Genomic DNA, 18715 nt, shown 5'->3' with positions numbered 1-18715 from the left:
CAGATGTGTGTGATTCTTCACAACTGGAAGCAGTGGATCCTCCAAACAGATCAGCTAAGGGACAAGCCAGGAGAAGAGGAACCCAATGCCAACCTTCTTTACCCATGCCATAAAACCTTTATTTCCACTGGGATCTATGTGCCAGTCTCTTCTCTTGCTGGGAAAGAACTTTTCCCTTTCCCCGCTGCTGACCACTCTTCTTTCTCTTTGGCTGGGCTACCCCATGGAACCTAGGAGACGTCCTGAGTGGCAAGGAGAGGCAGCTGTGGTCCCATGGTGCCCTCATGTGGTGATGCCCAAGATGACAGTCCGCTACTCAAAGTAGGAATCCCTCCTGGAAGCAATGAGTCTTCCGTCGGGCAGCTGGGGTTCTCCACTTCAGGCAAAGCAGCCATGTGTGGTGGGGTCCAACTTGCTTGGAGAAGAGCTGACGTGCACAGCAGGTCTGCTCCATGTGGGGAGTTCACGCGAGAACAGCAGACCAGGCCAGTCACACAGTCATGCTCCAGGCTACCCGTGAGCCCTGCTTCCTCAGACTTCCCAGGGATCTTGTTAGCCTTATCTGGGTCCTAGCCTCTGGGCTGCCAATACCTCCTTGGGTGGCCTAGGGCAAGTAACTTCTCTTATCTGGCTTTGGTTTCATAATATGAAAATGATAGGGTTGGATTAAAACAAGGATTTTCAAATTGTGCTTGCAGACCTTTGGAAAATCAGGGCCTGGTGGGCACTGCCCTCATCCCACCTTCGTTTTCATCCATGGCTAATTTGCTTTGGAACTACATTATATAAGGAGCATTGAAAGAAGGCTCTGGGACGTAAACCTGAGAAATCACTAGCTAGCTCCACAAGGTTTCTTTCAAAATGAACATCACAGGATTCCCAAATGTGGTCTCCCTGATGGTTACCTGGCTCCACAGTTCTAGGCTTTATGGAGACCAGTCAGCCAGAAAGGATCAGACTGGAGTGAAAAGAGAATGGAGAGTTGGTGGCTAGTTGCTTAGTGTGTGTGTGTGTGGGTGGGAGAAGCCTGGGAAGGTTCAAATTTGAGCCTCAGTTTCAGCTCCAGCCATGTACCAGCTGTGGAATACAGACCAGCTCCTTTACTTCTCTCTGCCTCAGTTTTCTTGTCTATAAAATGGGCATGGTGATTCCTGTCTTTCTCACAGGATTGTTGTGTACCTGTCAAGCACTGTCAAGGTGCTTCAGGTAATCACAGCAAGGGAGACTTAGACCTCCAGTTCCTCTGATAGACTCTATAGTTCACTGGAAGCTGCAGGTGTCCTAGATGACCAGGGATCCAGGACGTGGCTCAGAGGCACTTTCCTTGAATTCATCATTGCTGCCCCGGGTCCTTTCCCGGCTGCCTCCTCTGCTTTGGAGGTCTGTTTCTAGGACAGAAGGAAAGCTCCAGGCCCTGTCTTATGTGTTCTAATGGTCTTGTCCACCAATGTGGAGGAAAGAAAACAGGCCCAATGTTGCTGCAAGGAGTAGGAAGGCTCTGCCTTGACTTCCATTGGGTTTGAAATCCATCTTTAAGGCTGACAGGGAAGCTGCTGGTCAGGTTCTCAAACATCAGGTTTCCCCCAGATTCTGTTTCCTGAGAAGCTTGTGGGAATTCCCACAGGGGGTTAAATGAAGAGCCAGCGCTGGTGGGGATCACTGCGGTCGCAGGTGGCCATGACTGGCTTTTTGTCTTTGGATGTCAGGCAGGTACCAGATCCTGAGTTCCTGATGAGTTGATCCTAAAAGATGACACAGCAAAACAAAGGGTCAACTTAGGCCTCAGACTTCTGACAGTACTACTAGGGGCAATGAGATGAGGACAATAAACAAAAGGGAAGGGAAATCCAGCAAGGCACAGGGGGGATACTTCCACATTCCTTTCCTTGGGTGCCAGATACTCTGATGGGATGCATTCCGGAGTTTCCACAGGAATTGGCATTCCTATGCCAGGTGCCAATTCCCCACCTCCAGCTTTATTATTTTTTTCCCCCACTTCCAGCTTTAGCATGACTAACTGCAACACAGGAAGGGAGGGCCATGGGTTAACTGAAAAATGCTTTCAGGATGAAATGAAAATGCAAACTGCCTCCAGATGGCCAGTCTCAAAGACCTGGGCCATTGCAGTCTACCCGCACTTTCTGCCTTTGATCATATTCAGACTACTCCCTTCCCTGTAGCCCCAAGGTTAGGCTCCTCTTTTCCTAAGCCCAGGACTAGGGATTGGGGTGGAGTGGGTGTGGAGGCTCATTGGAGGCTGCTAGTTTGAGCCCGATCCTGTAGAAGTTACATCATTCATCCCAGGCAGGGCAGTGTAATGGAAAGAACCCGTGCTTTTATCTAGGTCTGAACCCCGGGTCTACCATTTACTAGCGAAGGATCTTGGGCCAGACACAAACTTGCTGAGCTGCTGCTGGCCCATCTCTAGTCATGGGGACACCACCTACTTGGGAAGAGCCTCTGGAAGGTTAACCAAACCAAAGTACATGAGTGTACAGCCTTGTGGTTGGCACACAGAGGCCAGGTGGTAACCATGAGTGACTCTTCAACTTCATCTACTGGGGTTCAGCCTAAAAATACTTGAACTATGACAGAACTGGCCCTAGACCATAACCCCACAGCCATCTTTATATCAATCAGAATCAGCCATCACCAAACATTACTTAAGTCCCGTGAACCCTGCCTGTAACCAAGCTCACATTCTCCATACTTTCTACATTGTCTGGATCCATCCCATAGTATCTCAGGAAGAAGATGCAGAAGGAAGGGAGGGCGCAGTTGTGGCCTCAGGTTCTTGATTCTGAGCTTTGGGGACAGCCAACTCACCTGGGTGAATTCCCATTCCTCATCCTTGGGCACTTGGCTATTCTTGCCAGTGAAGTGGCAGCTCCTAAGGCCCAGAGTGCCAGCACTGGCATGTAGACACAGCTGCTTTGCGATGTTGTGGCGAAGGTCTCTCTGGGTTGTGTACTCAAAATACTAGAACGGAAGACAAGAGAAGGTTCTGAGGGACAGGTGGAGAGTTTGCCCACCACCTCCCAAAGCCAACAGCCCCGAGATGCCAATCACAGATGGCCTCTTGGGGAGGAAGGGAATGGGTGCCAAGATTTCAGTAATTCATGTGCCACCGTATCTGGGTTATACTGGAATAATAGATAATAGTTACTAAATATTTTTTCTTTAGGTAAAAATTTAACTTAGGGAATTCCCTGGCAGTCCAGGGAACTTCCACTGCAGAGGGTATGGGTTCGATCCCTGGTCAGAGAACTAAGATCTTTCAAGCCACAAGGCTCAACCAAAAAAAAAAAAAGTAAAAAAAAAATTAACTTTGCCTCATTTAAAGCATTATCTGTGAAATCATGTGTTTGATATGCTGGTTCTTTTTTTGTTAATAGGTTACCATAGAAAAAATGTTCACCAGTATACAGCCTAAAATCACTGTGCAGGCCAGTGGTACAGGCAATGGCTTCAGAATGACTTTGCCTTCACTTGCATACGTTGGCATCCTATTCAGTGTCCCCTGCCACTTTTTCCTTCCTTCAGCCCTGCTTCAAGTGCCTCTTACTTATCAAACACTGGGCATTCAAGGTAGATTGAGGAACTGGAGACAGGGAGGTTACTAGTTATTCCACAGGAACAGAGCTGGACATTGTAGCACAGCGGGATGGGCCCTTACAGTGGATGCAGGTAACTGTGAGATGTCAGTAGGGAGTTGTTTTGGGGTCACTGATGAGTGGTAGGATCAGAGTGGTAGCTTCTGGGCAGGGGAGGCATTGAAGATAGTTGAATGTAAGCGCTTCCCTGGTAGTCCAGTGATTAAGAATACACTTTGCAATGCAGGGGACACCGGTTCGATCTTTGATCTCGAAAGATCCCGTATGCCTTGGGACACGAAGCCCCTGTGCCATAACTCCTGAGCCTGAATTCTAGAGCCCGTGAGTCACACTTATTGAGCCCATGTGTCACAACTGTTGAAGCCTATAGAGCCTGTGCTCTGCACTAAGAGAAGCCACTGAAATGAGAAGCCCCAGCACTGTAACTAGAGAAAGACTCTGTGCAGCCATGAAGACCCAGAACAGCCAAAAATAAATAAATCTCAAAAGTCAAGTCACAAGTTCGTCACTTAAAAAATATAATAAATGGGCCTTCTGGAAATAGCACACACACACACAAAAGTTGAGTGTAGGTGAGGGAAAGGGCTCAAAAATTTTTCACGGTCACCCTAAAACATCACTCAGCAGCTCACATCCTCCAGCATGCTTCCTGTGATAAACAATCCTCCCCTCCCAGCCCCTCTCTACCAGCCAGCACTGCTGCCCTCTCCTCTCTGGATGCCCTTGATCCACACTTAGGACCTTATCTGTCTGTATCATGTGTTTCCCTTCAGATTGGGGGCTTCCTGAGGGCAGAACTGGTATCTCCTTCTCTTTCTGGATCTCTCCCACCCTTGTCCTCAGGAAAGGGCTATTCTGTGTGGAGAAAGGGGGTGTGTGCAGACAGGAGATGCCCCAGGAGACAGGCCAATCAGGGGCTGGGCTGTGTACCTGATTGCCGCCGAGGCCATGGCAGGCATACAGGATGAGGGGCTTTCCCCCATTGTTGTTCTCTCCCACGTCCAGGCAGTGATTCACGCCGAGGTTCTTGAGCTGCAGGATGGTGAGCAGAAAGGGGACCCAGGGGAGCACAGTGAGGGGGTTTTTTGGTTTGTGGTGTAGGGTCCATCTGGAATAAATCTGCATGGCTGCATTCCCTCTCTGTGACCTTCCTCCCCAACTCATTAATCCAGATGCTTGGAGTGAACGGCAAATGAGGTGCAGAACCCAGGGACTGGGCAAGGGCAGGGTGGGCAACTAGTCAGGTCTCTGGGAGAAGCCCTCAGCCTGTGGGAATGTCCTTCTGAGCAGTGGTTCTCAAAGTGTGATCCCCAGACCCTCAGCATTGCCTGAGGGCTGGCTAGAAATGCAAATTGTCAGGCCCCATCCCAGTCCTCCTGAATCAACACACGGTGTGTTAACAAGCCTTTCTGGTGACTGATACAAGTGAGTGAGTGAGAACCACTGCTTACAGGCTGTTTCCTCCTTAAGAGATTTTTAGCTAGCTCTAGAAGCCCGGGTGGTCTCCACGTCCCTCTCCTGGATAAGTGGAGAGCAAAAATCAATTGTTTCTCATCCAGCTATGGGCTCAGTGGTCCTGAGCCATCTCCCAGGGCTTCTGGGATGATGGGTAGGCATATTTGTTTTCAAGACTCACAGCTCCAAAGAAGGTGGGCTTCAGGTCAGGGACAAACATCTCAGGGTAAATGTTGTCCAGGAACCAGGAAAAGTTGCGACAGTTTAGTCGTTCCCTCAGCTGCAGTCGTTCCGAAATGTCGCCAAAGGATTTCTGTCAATTAAGGCAGCCCCCAAAGGGTCAGTTTCACCAGCCTTGACCTTCCTGTCTGGGCAGATGTAGCCTAGGGTTTCTGGAACCACTTTCTCCCAGAATGGGTCTCATGCTCATTCCCAATCAGATGGGGTTCCTGTCGGCTCCACGTCTAATCCCAAACCCCTTGCCTTGGCTTTGGGATCCCCACCTATAGCATTCCCCATCTCCTGTGAACTCTCAGTTTTCCTCCAATCTTCAATTCCTGGTTTCTCAGAGCAAAGCCATTCTTCCTGTAAGAGGTTCTTCCTCCAAATCTTGTCTCCTTCCCCTTCTAAAAGATGCTGGGGCTCTCCAGGCAGGGACAACAAAGCCTGCCCTTCCTCATTCTCTAGCCTCCAAAATAGAGCCTGGGCTCTAGCTCCCAAGGCCTGAGGGGTAAAGGCACGAGCTGAGTGGGCCACCATCATCATGAAGCCCTGGATCAGGGTCTGCGATTATGCCCCTCTCTTCATCCGAACATCTCCTGAGCATCCTCCCCTCTCACCTCTCGGGCCATCTGTGCTGCCTGCAGATTTCTCCTGTAGAAAATCTCCTTGTAGCCATCCATCCAGACCTCAGCCAGGCGCACCTGGTTGCGAGCAATGACATTGATGCCCTTGGGGAAGGTGTGGGGGCTCTTGGTACGGAACACGTGGCCGACCACAGAGCAGGGGATAATCTCCAGCTGGCCGCCGCACTGCCACACCTGCCATAAGATGAGACGGGGTGGGGTTTTCAGCGGGTGGGTGGGACAACCTGTTCCATTCCCAGGGTGCCAGACTCCAGGTCCACGAAATCAGGGAAATGCCCCTCTCTCCCCCAGAAAAAAAAGACACTGACTAGGTTTCTTCACAGGCTGTGACTACACAATCCCTGACTCTCTGATGTGGTTCACTTTTGATTTAAGCAAGTGGAAATTTGCAGGGTCCTGAGGGTTACCAGGGCCCACTTTGGAGAAGAGACAGATGGCCAAGTTTACATCCATCTACTACTCTGAGCTCTGGTGCCACCTGGCTTTTGGACTCAAAAAGGTGATTTTATCAGCTCACTCAAGTGTTACTGGAAACTCGGGAACTCAAGTTCCTTCAAATGGAGATGGACTTGTGATGCAATCAAAGCATCAATTCACTAATTAAAAGCCACCATTAGGTGGTTTATGGCAATCACCTGACCTTTAGTACAGTAGCCTCCTTACAGAAAGACTGAACAGAGGTCAGAGGCTCATGAACTAGCCCAGAATCAGAGCCCTGGGAATTATGGTGCTAAGTTGGTGACCGTTCTCTGTCAGAGGGCTGGTTTAGGACACCCCTTCCACTTGCGTCTTCTCTTTTTTAGGTTTTAGATTGGGAGGTATGTTGTTATTCATTTAATTTTTCTATCTTTCTTTATTTTAATTAGAGGCTAATTACTTTACAATATTGTAGTGGTTTTGCCATACATTGACATGAATCAGTCATGGGTTTTCATGTGTTCTCCATCCTGAACCTCCCCCCCCACCTCCCTCCCCACCCCATCCCTCTGGGTCATCCCAGTGCACCAGCCCCAAGCACCCTCTCTCATGCATCGAACCTGGACTGGTGATCTGTTTCACATATGATAATATACATGTTTCACTGCTATTCAGACAGCAGCAACAGAAATGCATAATCATAGCCATAGTTACAGCAATGATATCAATGAAGTGCCTATACAGGCCAGGCATTGTGATAAGTGACTTCACTGTAGTTGTTAGTTGCTCAGTCATGTCCGACTCTCTGCAACCCCATGGACTGCAGCACGCCCGGCTTCCCTGTCCTTCACTATCTCCCATAGTTTGCTCAAACTCATGTCCATTGAGTCGACGACCCCATCCAAATGACTTCATAAGCAAGCTCATTTCCTTGTTAATTACTTTCCCCTGGATGGAGATTTGTGTTGATTTCACCGCAAGGAAGCCTTTCTTGCTAACCTAATCCTGATTTGCTTTATTCCTGGAATCCCTCAGAGTTCTGGGGTCCACCAGAATTTGGGCCATCATCTTCTCTTACAGTTATGAAGAGCATGCTGAGCATAGGGGAGGGTAACTCCAAAGGCTACCAAGGCATGTGTCCTCTGACCTGGAAAGTGAAGCCTGGTTTTTCCAGAAAGAGGATAGTGACTGCTTACTGACCTGTCCCACCTTCACCCTAATTCTGTTCCCACAGACATCATGAAAGATGTCACCAGTCCCCAGATATCCGGTCCCCGTTACCCCACGATCCCTTCCCTCTTAGGGGTTCTGCCCAGTCATCTGTTCCCGTACGTCCAATCTGAGTCCCGTGACCTTACTGCCGTGGACAGGGGTGGGGGGGCAGAGGAAGGGTGGTGTCATGATGGGGAAGAGCCACCCTTCTAAGTTCAGCTCCAGATATGCCAACCCTGCTGCTGCCTAAGAGACAGGGTCTCAGGTCATCCGTACCCCGGGACGTTGTGGTTCCCCCACGAAGCCCTCTTCGCTCTCACCCGGAATGACATTTCCACGTTCTCCCCTCCCCAGATTTCCATCTGATTATCATAGGTACCGATGTGCTCAAAGTAGGACTTGGAGATAGAGAAGAGGCCACCAGCAAACGTCGGGGACCTGGAGAGACAAAGGGAAAAGCATGTGCATCTCCTGGGGGGAAGCGGGGTCGGAGCCCAGCGTGGAAAGGCGCGGACTCACTGCAGATGCTTCTAAGACTCCCTCCCTCCTCCTTTCTTCTTGTCTGGAACGTGCAGCCACTAACTCATTCACTTAGCAAATGTTTATTGAGCTTTTATTCTTTGCCTTCTAGGATCAGGTCCAAGAAAGATCATGACTGTCTTCTAAAAGGTACTCATGGACTTCCCTGGTGGTCCAGTGGTTAAGAATCTGCCTTACAATGTCGGGGACACTGGTTCGATCCCTGGTCTGGGAAGATTCCACAGGCCTCGGACAGCTGGTGTGCCTAGAGCCCGTTGTTTGCAACAAGACAAGCCACCACCATGAGAAGCCGCCACACAACAATGAAGACTCAGCACAGCCAACAGTAAATAAATAAATAATAATAATAAAAGGTACTTGTTTACTCATTCAACTGGATATATTACACATGGGCTACCTGGGGTTGTGTTATGTATTAGTCATACAGAGTAAAGAGACAGATCTTTTCCTGAGTACTCAGGGTAGTAGCTAAGAGAAAAGCACCATCTTTTGCTTTTTGGCAGCAAACCTCGTAAAGCATAGTAGATACTCAGTCATCAGAAACTGTGTGAAACAGGTTTTGGGCATAGGTGCTCCCGGAAACAGGGTAGGGAGTGAGGTGAAATTAAACTCAATTTGGACTAAAGGAAGCATTTGGAGATTACAAAAAGATTCTGGCTTTCAGACAAAGGCAGGGAGGCACGGACCCACATTTAGATAAACTGACAAAACCTCAAGAACTTAGATACCACATTGCTCACAACAGGGGCTGAGCTAAGGGGTGGGAGCTGGGGAGACAGGAGTGCACACGTATCACTCACTGTTGGTCTCTGTGCCAGGCCAGGCTGGCTCGGATGGGGCTTTACTGCCCTCAGTGGGCGGCTCCATGTGGCACAGCCAAGCAGAAACCTTCTCTGTAAGCCCAGGACCAGTCAAGGTGTTTCAGACACAGCAGGGCCTCAATCAGCATTCACTGGCTGACAAGTCAAGGCAACCACACAGGAGCCTGAAGTTGGTGTTACCCTACCGCTGTTCTTGTTGCCCTGAGGTTGGCTCATGTAGCCACCTTCTGGAAGGAATTTCGGTTGGGAAACCCTCAAGCTCAGGCAGGCTTTTTGTCCCTGGCTTTGGCTTCTCCTAGGGGTTCTAAGCCAGTCCAAGTAAGGCCAAGGAAGGCTCAGAGAGTCCTAGGACCCTAGATGAGCATTTTGGAACTAACCGTCTGCTTCTTGAGGGTCTCCTGGACCTAAGCCTATCTCTTGGCTTTTTTCTTTTTAATATTTATTTACTTATTTAGGCTGCACCAGGTCTTAGTTGTGGCACGCAGGATCTTTAGTGCGGCATATGGCAGCTAGTTCCCTGACCAGGGATCAAACCCAGGTCCCTGCATTGGGAGCTCAGAATCTTAACCACTGGACCAGCAGGGAAGTCTCTGTCTCTTGGCTTTGGGAGGTCCCTCTGACTAAGAAGCCACTGACAAATTATCTCTGAGGATAAACTACATGGGGAACGTCGCTATAGACTCACAACCAATAGGCAACCTCTGGAAACTCTCTGTATTTTCTGGCCTGCTTCCTGGGGTCCCCTGGGTCCTCACCTCTCCTCTTAGTCTCCTGTTAACTTTGGGAGTGGAGGAAGAGAGGGTGCTGCCTGCAGGTCTCCTGGCGGGTACCAGGCAAAGTGCCGGAGGCAAGCAAGCACACCACCAGGGCATTCGGACCAGGGAGCAGACTCATTCCTCAAACACTGGAGCTTTGTCTTCCAGCTGCATGGTCCTTGGACCTCGGAGCAGGGGACGTCAGTGATGGGTGGGGGCCAGGTGCCCTGTCCCTGGCTGTGCCACTGTGTGCCTGGCCCCCAGCTTGGGGGAGGGGGCTTTGTTGCGGTACATCCCAAACAAAAGACATCTATGAATCAAGCAGAGAGTCAACAGGGAGTTCCAATTTCTTCTCTCTCTCTCTCCTGTCTTCTCCTTTCCTTTCTGCCCCTTCTGCTGCTGCTTCTCTTCCTTCCAAAGGAGACAGAGCAGCAGGCTGTTCCAGATCCATGAGATTCCTTCCTGCAGCCTCTCTGCTGAGGCTCTGGGTGGCATTTCTTAGGATCTGGGGACGTGGAAGGGGAGAAACCCTTCCCTCCCAACTCTGCTCACTATACCCCCAACCTCTGCTTCCCCCCACCCCTGGTATATGTTTGGTTGACCCTTCAGTTTCCTGGCCAGTATAGAAAAACAGTGGTACAGATAATCCAGAAGCAATGGATACTCTAAAAGTCACTCCTCAGTCTGGTTGAGATGTCTGTGATCTCTAATAGCACCCACAGGCAGTCTGAGAGGCAGGAGTAGGGTGGATGTGTTGGGAGAAGGCAAAGCCAGCTGGGCATCAAACAATGGATAAACTTTCAAGCACCTGCCTTCTAGCTCAGGGGTTGGCAGACTGTGGCCTGTGGGTCAAAGCTGGCCTGACTTTCTAAGGTTCTGGCCCAGAATAGTTTTTACATTTTGGAAAGATTTTTTTTTTTTTCTTTTTTGTAGCTGCATGTATGTATGTGTGTGGGTGCTCAGTTGTGTCCAACTCTTTGCAACCCCACAGACTGCAGCCTGCCAGGTTCTTCTCTCCATGGGATTTTCCAGGCAAGAATACTGGAGTAAGGTTGTCATCTCCTACTTGGCAGTTTCTTTACCACTGCACCACCTGGGAAGCCCTAGCTGGCAAAACCTAAAATATCTGCTATCTGGTCCTTTCCTGAAAAAGTTCAGGACAACTGTAACACATTGCCAATTGCAAGACACTCATCTATCTTCCTTTAAGACCTTCTCAAAGATGGCCAGTTGGCTGCACACATCACCCCCTCTCATTATAATGGCTGTTTTACAATGGTCTCTACCCACTATCTCTCTGCAAGCAGCAGTAATGTCCTTTCTACCTGTAGGGAAGAATTAATGAGACAAAGTACAGAAGGCCCTGAACCCAGGGCCTGGCACAAGGAAGAAGGAGAGTGAGAGCCAACTGTTATGGCTAGGCAGGACAGCACCATGGTAGGGGGACAGGCTTGTGGCTAAACCGGTGGGATGGGCGCTCTTGCTCCCCCAGTTTCCAGGGTGGTACAATCTGGGGCCAACTGTTAACGACCAGGAACCTCAGCGTTCTCATCTGCAAAACAGGCTAATCATAGTACCTCCCTCAAGGGAATGATGACTAAATATGCTAAGCTCTTCACACAACACCCAATAAATGCTGACCTAAGATGGCCCAGGTCCCTGTGACTGCAAAGGCCAGGCTGGGGGCCCAAAGCCTGTGGTACTTACTTGATAGGGTAGGTCTCATCCTTGCGCCTCTGCTTCTCTCGTGCAGGTAAAGCCTCCCAGCCAAAGGTCAGGCTCCAGTCAAAGTTGCCCCGACTCTGGACTCGGCCCCTCTGGACGGGCTTGGAGAACTCAAAAGTGTTCAGGTCAATGGTGACGATGTTTGGGCTCACCACCACCGTCTCGTCCTCGGCGATGCGAGCCAGGAGGGGCTCCAGCCAGCCATGGAAGCACTCACCTGCAGGCCAGGGCCAGGAGACAGCAGTCAGGGTCCTGCCCCCTGACCAGCCTGCACCCCCCGGCCAGTGGGGAGCCCCAGGAGGACAAGTGCCCACTCCCCAGTTGCAGGCAGGAAAACACGTGCAAGCTTCACAGTCACAGAGAGTGGACAGAGATCTCCCAGGACCCACCTACACCTGCCCCTCCTTCCAGAGAGGTGGAAATGGCTTTGGAGGAGATAATAGAGGTATCAGGGGAGTAACACGGAGGCTCCAAAGGCACAGGGAGGCCGTAGAGGGCTGCCTTCAGGGAATGCAGGCTAGCCACTCAGTTGACTCTCCCCACCCGAGTGTGGGTCTCATGGGGGGGTGCACCCCTCTCCCCGGGGTCTCTGCACCTCATGCTTCAGCTCTAGCTGCAGAATAATCACCCCTTGGGGATTTCTGATGAACTGCAGAGATGATTTGGCCCCTGGAGTGATGATTTTGTTGGTGTGTATGGCTGGCATCCTTATCCCACTTGATAAAGGAGAAGACTGAGGCTCAGTTAGTGGCAGGGTCAGAATACAAATCCAGGTCTTCTGACGCCAAGTCTACAGCTTCTCAGAATATGTATCACTGCTTTCAGGGAACACTTTTTTCCTCCTGACAATAGCAAGGGAAGTGTGTTGTTTGGGGGCAAGAAGCAGGCCTTCCTGGCTCCATGTGGAAAGGGCCACACCGAACAGCGCCCAGAGATAATAGGAGCCAGTCCGAGGGGCTGAGCTCAGAATGAGGTACAGATCGGGGAAGCGGGGAGAGGAGTGTCTGGGCTCTAGAACGTACTCCCAGCAACTGTGGGGTCCCCAGTGGTTATAGGGCTGTGCGTACCTCCTGATAACCATCCTAGGGAATAGGGTGAGAAAGGGGTAGAAGAATCTGGGGGAGTCCCAAGCCTGCTTCGTTCCTGGGACAGCAGAGCAGGCAGAGGCCTGGGTGATCGGGGGTCCCAGCTTTTCCTTCTGCCAGGGAGGGAAGGGGGGCAGAGCCAGACCGGCCCCCTTTACTCACAGTGGGCATCCAGGAAGGTGAGCACCTCCGCCTGGGCCACGCTGGCCCCCAGCAGCCGCGCGGTGATCAGCCCCTTCCGCTCCTGCTGCCGCACCACCTGCACCACCTGCAGCTCCTTCACGTACCGCTCCAGGGGCTCCTTCAAGTACTCTGGAAGGCACAGGGTCATTGCCACCCGCTCAACACTTTGTCACAAACCAAATTCCCCACTGCACTTCCCAGGTGGCCCGGGTGGTAAAGAACTCGCCTGCCAATGTAGGAGACGTAAGAGACACAGGTTCGACCCCTGGGTCGGAAGATCCCCTGGAGGAGGGCATGGCAACCCACTCCAGTATTCTTGCCTGGAGAATCGCATGGACAGAGGAGCCTGGCAGGCTACAGTCCATGGAGTCGCAAAGAGTCGGACACAACAGAAGCGACTTGGTGGTGGTTTAGTCGCTAAGTCATGTCGAACTCTTGCAACACCATGGACTGGAGCCTGCCAGGCTCCTCTGTCCACGGGATTCTCCAGGCAAGAATACTGGAGTGGGTTGCCATGCTCTCCTCCAGGGGATCTTCTCGATCCAGGAATTGAACCGAGTCTCCTGCACTGCAGGCAGATTCTTTACTGAGCTACAAGGGAAGCACACACAATCTCCTAAGGGCACCAAGTCCGGGCACTCTCAGGCCTCCAGCAGGCCTGCATTTTAACCCTCTCTTGCACCTACTGTGCTGAGTAACTTCACCGAAGTCCAAGGTGGGGGTGGGGGCCGTGGAGGAGGTCCGCACAGCGCATGGCCACCTTGCTAGGACACTCCACTGGCTCTGCAGTGCCCACCTTGTGTCTGTGTATCGGGGCGACTTCTCTGATGTCGGAGACAGGACCTCAGAGCTGTGTTTCTTTGGTTTCAAATCAAATATAAACTTCTGATGACGGCTCTCAGATGCCTCTTTTGGCCTCAGCTCTCTCTCAGCTCCCGATTTTCAGAGCTGTGTCTCAGGCCTCCCCTCATTTCCACACTTGGGGTTTGGCAGTCATTTCTCTATGTCTGAGTCCCTGTCTCCCGGGATCTTCAGAGCAAGTCTGACGGGTAGAGCACACACAAGTGTTCATTTCTGGCCTCTGGGGCAGCAGCAAGATGTCTTACTCTAATCCTCTTTATTACCTCCTCTGCACGTGGGATTCTTTAGGAAGATGAAATGATGCAGAACAGCTTTTAAATTAAATTTAAAACCCAGGTATCCAGTGCCTGCATAGCCAGGCACAGCAGTGAGCCTGTCTGCCCAGGGAGTGGGCGACTGCAGGGTAGGTGATGAAGGAACGCCAGAGGCGGCGCAGGGCTGGGGGAGACCGCAGGAGGGGCCAACACCTGAATTGGAGAGGGGGTGTGGGAAGCTCTTTGAAGGGCAGGGTATCTGATGAGATCTCCAGTTCATTCTGAGAGAGGGCTCACTTCAGGACCCTTGTTAATCAGTCAGAAACCCTCAGAGCATTAAAAACAGCCTTAGGGACTTCCGTGGTCCAGTGGCTAAGACTCTGCACTCCCAATGCAGGGAACCCAGGTTCAATTCCTGGTTAGGGAACTAGACCCCACATGCCGCAAGAAGATTGATCTTGTGTCCCACAACTAAGACCCCGTGCAGCCAACTAAACAAATAATAAAAAATAAAATAAAATACACTTACTCAAGATTTAAAATATATACATAGTTTTAAAAAATAACCCTATTCTGAAGCAATCCATCTTGGAACATAGTCCAAATCGTAGTGATGATCCATTAACTGCTGTTTTGGTTTATCTGTGCTGCTGCTGTGTTCCCCACTGTGCAGAATGGATGGCCTGTGGTTTCAGAAGTGGTGGGGTGGGGCAGGAGTGAAAACTGACTGTGTCCTTTCTCTCTCGAGGGGTGTGGGGTCAGCCCAGTGCTTAGGCCTTGCTCCCACCGTCGTATCATACAAACTGGGGGCTGTTTTTGTGCAGGTGCAATTGATCTCTCCCTCTCTCCTTCTTATTTTTGGCTATGCCACGTGGCATGTGGGATCTTGGTTCTCTGCCCAGGGACTGAACCAGGGTCCTCGGCAGTGGAAGCATGAAGTCTTAACCACTGGACCACCTGGGAAGTCTGTCTCTTTACTTTGAAACACACACACACACACACACACACACACGCATTGTGTCCAAATACTGGAGCACCTACTACATGCCAGTCATGGGACTAGGTGCTTCCATGCTGACTTTCTTATTTAATCTTCTCTGTGAAAATTAAAGAGCTTCCCACGGAGCTCAGTGGTAAAGGATTCGCCTGCCAACACAGGAGCCCCAGGAGATGCAGGTTTGACCCCTGGGTTGGGAAGATCCCCTGGAGAAGGAAATGACAGCTCACTTCAGTATTCTTGCCTGGAGAATCCCCATGGACAGAGAAGCCTGCTGGGCTACAGTCCATGGGGTCACCAAGAGTCCAACATGACTGAGCGACTGAGCACCCACATGAAGATTAAAATGCTATGAAATAGGGAGTATTGTCCCTGGGGTTTATGAGTCAAAATTAGCCTCATTTGGCAGCTTCAGCCCAGCACTCACTTAGGTACACGTGTGAACATGCTGCCAGGTGCCAGCCACTGTCACTGGCAGGGCAGGGCAGGTCTGGGTCCTGCCTGCTCGGAGCTCCTAGGCTCATCCTCCAAGCACAGCCCCCAGCGTGGGCTCTAACAGGAAGGTGGGAGGAGCTCTGCGCGGGAGCCTTGCCTTCTCAGCATGGCTGACGTTTCCCCTGAGAACATAACTGTGCTCACAGGAAGTTCATGGTGATGGAGAGAACCCAGAGACAGAACATCAGAGGAAGTGGGTTTTGTGGTAAGGGCCCGCCACGCGCTGAGCCGTGAATGTCAAGGGCAGCTGAGCTCTACATAGCCCTTCTCCCACCCCTTTCTCCAATCCCGGTGGCTAGGTGGGACCTGGGAATTCTGAGTTTGAGCCTCAGGCCCTCTGAAGAGGGTGAGAGAACACCCCTGAGTAATGCCCCTCCTCGAACCCACTGGACAGACACCCCAGAGCGGAGTGCAGCAGAGCTGAGCATGGAGACTCAGACGGGCCCATCCATTCTCTCTCATGTTCCCCAGGTGACAGCCTCCTCATGTAGGTTCATCCCTCACAATCAAAGTCTGCAAGACTCCTGTGACCTCCCCTACACACGTCTTACTCAGTCCCCTGTGCGGAACATCATCTATATGCAGATGCCCCTGGGCCTTTTTTCCTGGCCTTAAATCTTCACTTGGATGTCTAACAAACCACAAAACTGGATTTCTCTGGCGGTCCAGCAGTAAAGACTCCGTGCTTCCACTGAAGGGGGCAAGGGTTTGATCCCGGGTTGGGGAAGATCCTGCATACCTCGTGGCCAAATAAATTAAACAAATCAAAACAAAAAACCCCACAAACCTAACATGCCTGAAATGGAACCCCAGATTTCTTCCCCACCTGCCCTCCCAGCCTCCCCTGTGTACCATTATCCCAACAGCTGCTCTAACCTAGGAATTGTGCTAAACTCTCCCCCTCTTCCCACTGCCCACAATCAGTCCATCAGCAAGTAAGGCCAGTTTTCCATCGCCATTGCACCTCAGCAATAATGTCTTAACTTATCTCCTGACCTCTATTCTATACCCCCCCTTCCCAATCTACTCTTTTTTTTGTTTGTTTTTTCCATTTTGATTTTTTTGTTCATCATGGATTTTTTTTTTTTTTTTTGGCGTCAGGTTTTATTTTTATTTTTTGGCCATGCTATGAGGCATGTGGTATCTTAGTTCCCCAATCAGGGATTGAATCCATGCCCCCGGCAGCGGAAGCACATAGTCTTAACCACTGGACCACCAGGGAAGTGCCCCCAGTCTCCTCTTGACACAGCACCCACAGTGAATTCTCTCTTAAAACCATGAATCAGATCATGTCACTATAATGGTTTAAAATTTCACTTAAAAAAGTGAATCCAAGACTTCACTGGTGATTCAGTGGTAAAGAAACCATCTGCCAATGCAGGAGAGACAGGTTTGATCCCTGATCTCGGAAGATCCCACATGCCTTGAAGCAACTAAGCCCATGGGCCACAACTACTGAGCCTGTGCTTTAGAGCCTGGGAACTGCAACTGCCGAGTCCATGCGCTGCAGCTACTGAAGCCTGAGTGCCCTAGAGCATGTGCGCTGCAGCAAGAGAAGCCACGGCAACGAGAAGCCTGTGCACCACAACCAGAGTGTAGCCTCCTACTCTCCACAGCCAGAGAAAAGCCTATGCAGCAATGAAGACCCAGCACAGCCATAAAAAAAAAAGAATCCAGAGACTTCCCTGGTGGTCCAGTGGTTAAAGCTCCATCTCCCAGCGCTGGGGTCATGGGTTCAACCCCTGGTGAGGGAACTAAGATCCCACATGCTTCAGGGTGCCACCAAAAATTTAAAAAAAAATCAATCTAAACAGTATGACAGCTCCTCAAAAAATTAAAGAACTACCATATGATACAGCAATTCCATTTCTGGGTATTTAATAAAATAATAGAGATCAGGGATGCAAACAAATATTTGTATATCCATGTGGATAGCAATATTTTGGCTATTATTCACAATAGCCAAAAATGTGGCAACAATCCAAATCTCCATGGGTGAATGAATGAATCAAAAATGTGAACTATACTAACAGTGACACGCGTGTGTGCTCTGTGCTCAGCCGCTTCAGTCGTGTCTGACTCTTTGAGACCCCATGGACTGTAGCCCACCAGGCTCCTCTGTCCATGGGATTCTCCAGGCAAGAATACTGGAGTGGATTTGTCGTGCCCTTCTCCAGTCTTAAAAAGGAAGCAAATTCTGACACATCACAACATGGATGAACTTCGAAGATATTACGCTTAGTGAAATAAGCCAGACACAAAGGGTAACTGAATGATTCCACTTATACAAGATATCGAGAGTAGTCAAATTCCTAGACCGAAAGTGGAATGGGGGTTGCTGAGGGCTGTGGTGCTGGGAATAGGGAGTTATTGTTTAATGGGGGCAGAGTTTCAGTTTGGGAAGATGAAAGAGTTCTGGTGATGGTTTTACAATGAGAATGTATTTAATGCCATTGAATGAAACACTTACAAATGGTTAAGATGGTAAATTTTATGTATATTTTACCATACACCCCCTAAAAATCCAAACACTGACTACTGCTTACCAAGGTCTTGTGATTCAGCTCTGTTCACCTTTGTAAACTGTTTGCACCAGTGCTGTTCCTGCCTCCTTGCTCACATTTCTGCAGTCATCCTGGTCTTATTTCTGCTCAGCTCTCTGGGTCCCTGGTAAGTGTCTGAATTCCTCCCCCTCACTTAGTGAATTCCCACAGGAGGGCGGCATAGGTTCTCTGCCTCAGCCTCCAGACCTGGGGCAGGGCAGGGCTTTGGACAAGGGGAGGCCCAGTTGGGAGCACGGTGGATTGACAGGCGTGGGAAGGCCAGTTTTTGCGAGCTCGTGAAACATGCCGGATTAAGGGTGGACCTCAGGTGCTGACCTGGCCATGTAGGAGGGAAGCCTGTGCCTGGGAAAGGACTGTGAGGTAAGAAAAGAAAAATTTCTTCAGCTTGGCTCCAGACTTCTTTCTGATACCTGCCCCCCAGTATCAAATGCCTATACATTTGTGCTCAAACCATGCTGCTGGGCACCTGGACAGGAGGACAGAGAGCCTGGACATTGAATTTCAGCACAGACACAGCCCTCGTGTGTGTGAAATGAGAGCCAGTTAATCTGATCAAACGGTCAGTCGTGTGGGGAACTTTATCCGGCCATGGCTGCAGAGATTACCATGGATCTGAGGATGTTTTTCTTTCTTTGCCGAAAGTCTCTCTAAAGTCTCAAAGCCCTCAAGGTAGGATGGTTTATCCTGGGGTTCACAAATTCCCTGGAATCACATGCACAAACGTGGGTGTGTGCACACTTGTGGCAGCTGTGTGCTATTCCAGGGAGTGCCTGCATCCTTAGTCACTTCAGTCATGTCTGACTCTTTGAGACCCCCGTGGACGGCAGCCCTTCAGGCTCCACTGTTCATGGGATTTACCAGGCAAGAATAC

At 50.4% G+C, this 18715-nt stretch overlaps 1 protein-coding gene across 2 annotated transcripts in view; it reads right to left on the bottom strand.

Moving 5' to 3' along the window:
- Positions 1 to 94: 94 nt before the first annotated feature.
- GALNT6 (polypeptide N-acetylgalactosaminyltransferase 6) overlaps positions 95 to 18715 on the bottom strand; it is a 36373-nt gene continuing 17752 nt past the window's right edge. For both annotated transcript variants that reach the window (XM_020892966.2, XM_070454399.1), the window contains 8 exons: positions 12653 to 12802; positions 11388 to 11622; positions 7885 to 8002; positions 5909 to 6109; positions 5251 to 5382; positions 4545 to 4646; positions 2827 to 2979; positions 95 to 1742 (listed from right to left, as the gene is read on the bottom strand). In XM_020892966.2, coding sequence (XP_020748625.2) covers positions 1629 to 1742; positions 2827 to 2979; positions 4545 to 4646; positions 5251 to 5382; positions 5909 to 6109; positions 7885 to 8002; positions 11388 to 11622; positions 12653 to 12802 — 1205 coding nt within the window. In that variant the 3' untranslated portion in view covers positions 95 to 1628. The remainder of the gene's footprint in view (positions 1743 to 2826; positions 2980 to 4544; positions 4647 to 5250; positions 5383 to 5908; positions 6110 to 7884; positions 8003 to 11387; positions 11623 to 12652; positions 12803 to 18715) is intronic.

This window comes from Odocoileus virginianus, chromosome 24, assembly GCF_023699985.2.
Source record: "Odocoileus virginianus isolate 20LAN1187 ecotype Illinois chromosome 24, Ovbor_1.2, whole genome shotgun sequence".
In the NCBI taxonomy this organism is placed as follows: Eukaryota; Metazoa; Chordata; class Mammalia; order Artiodactyla; family Cervidae; genus Odocoileus; species Odocoileus virginianus.
This window is presented reverse-complemented; position numbering and strand designations above follow the sequence as displayed.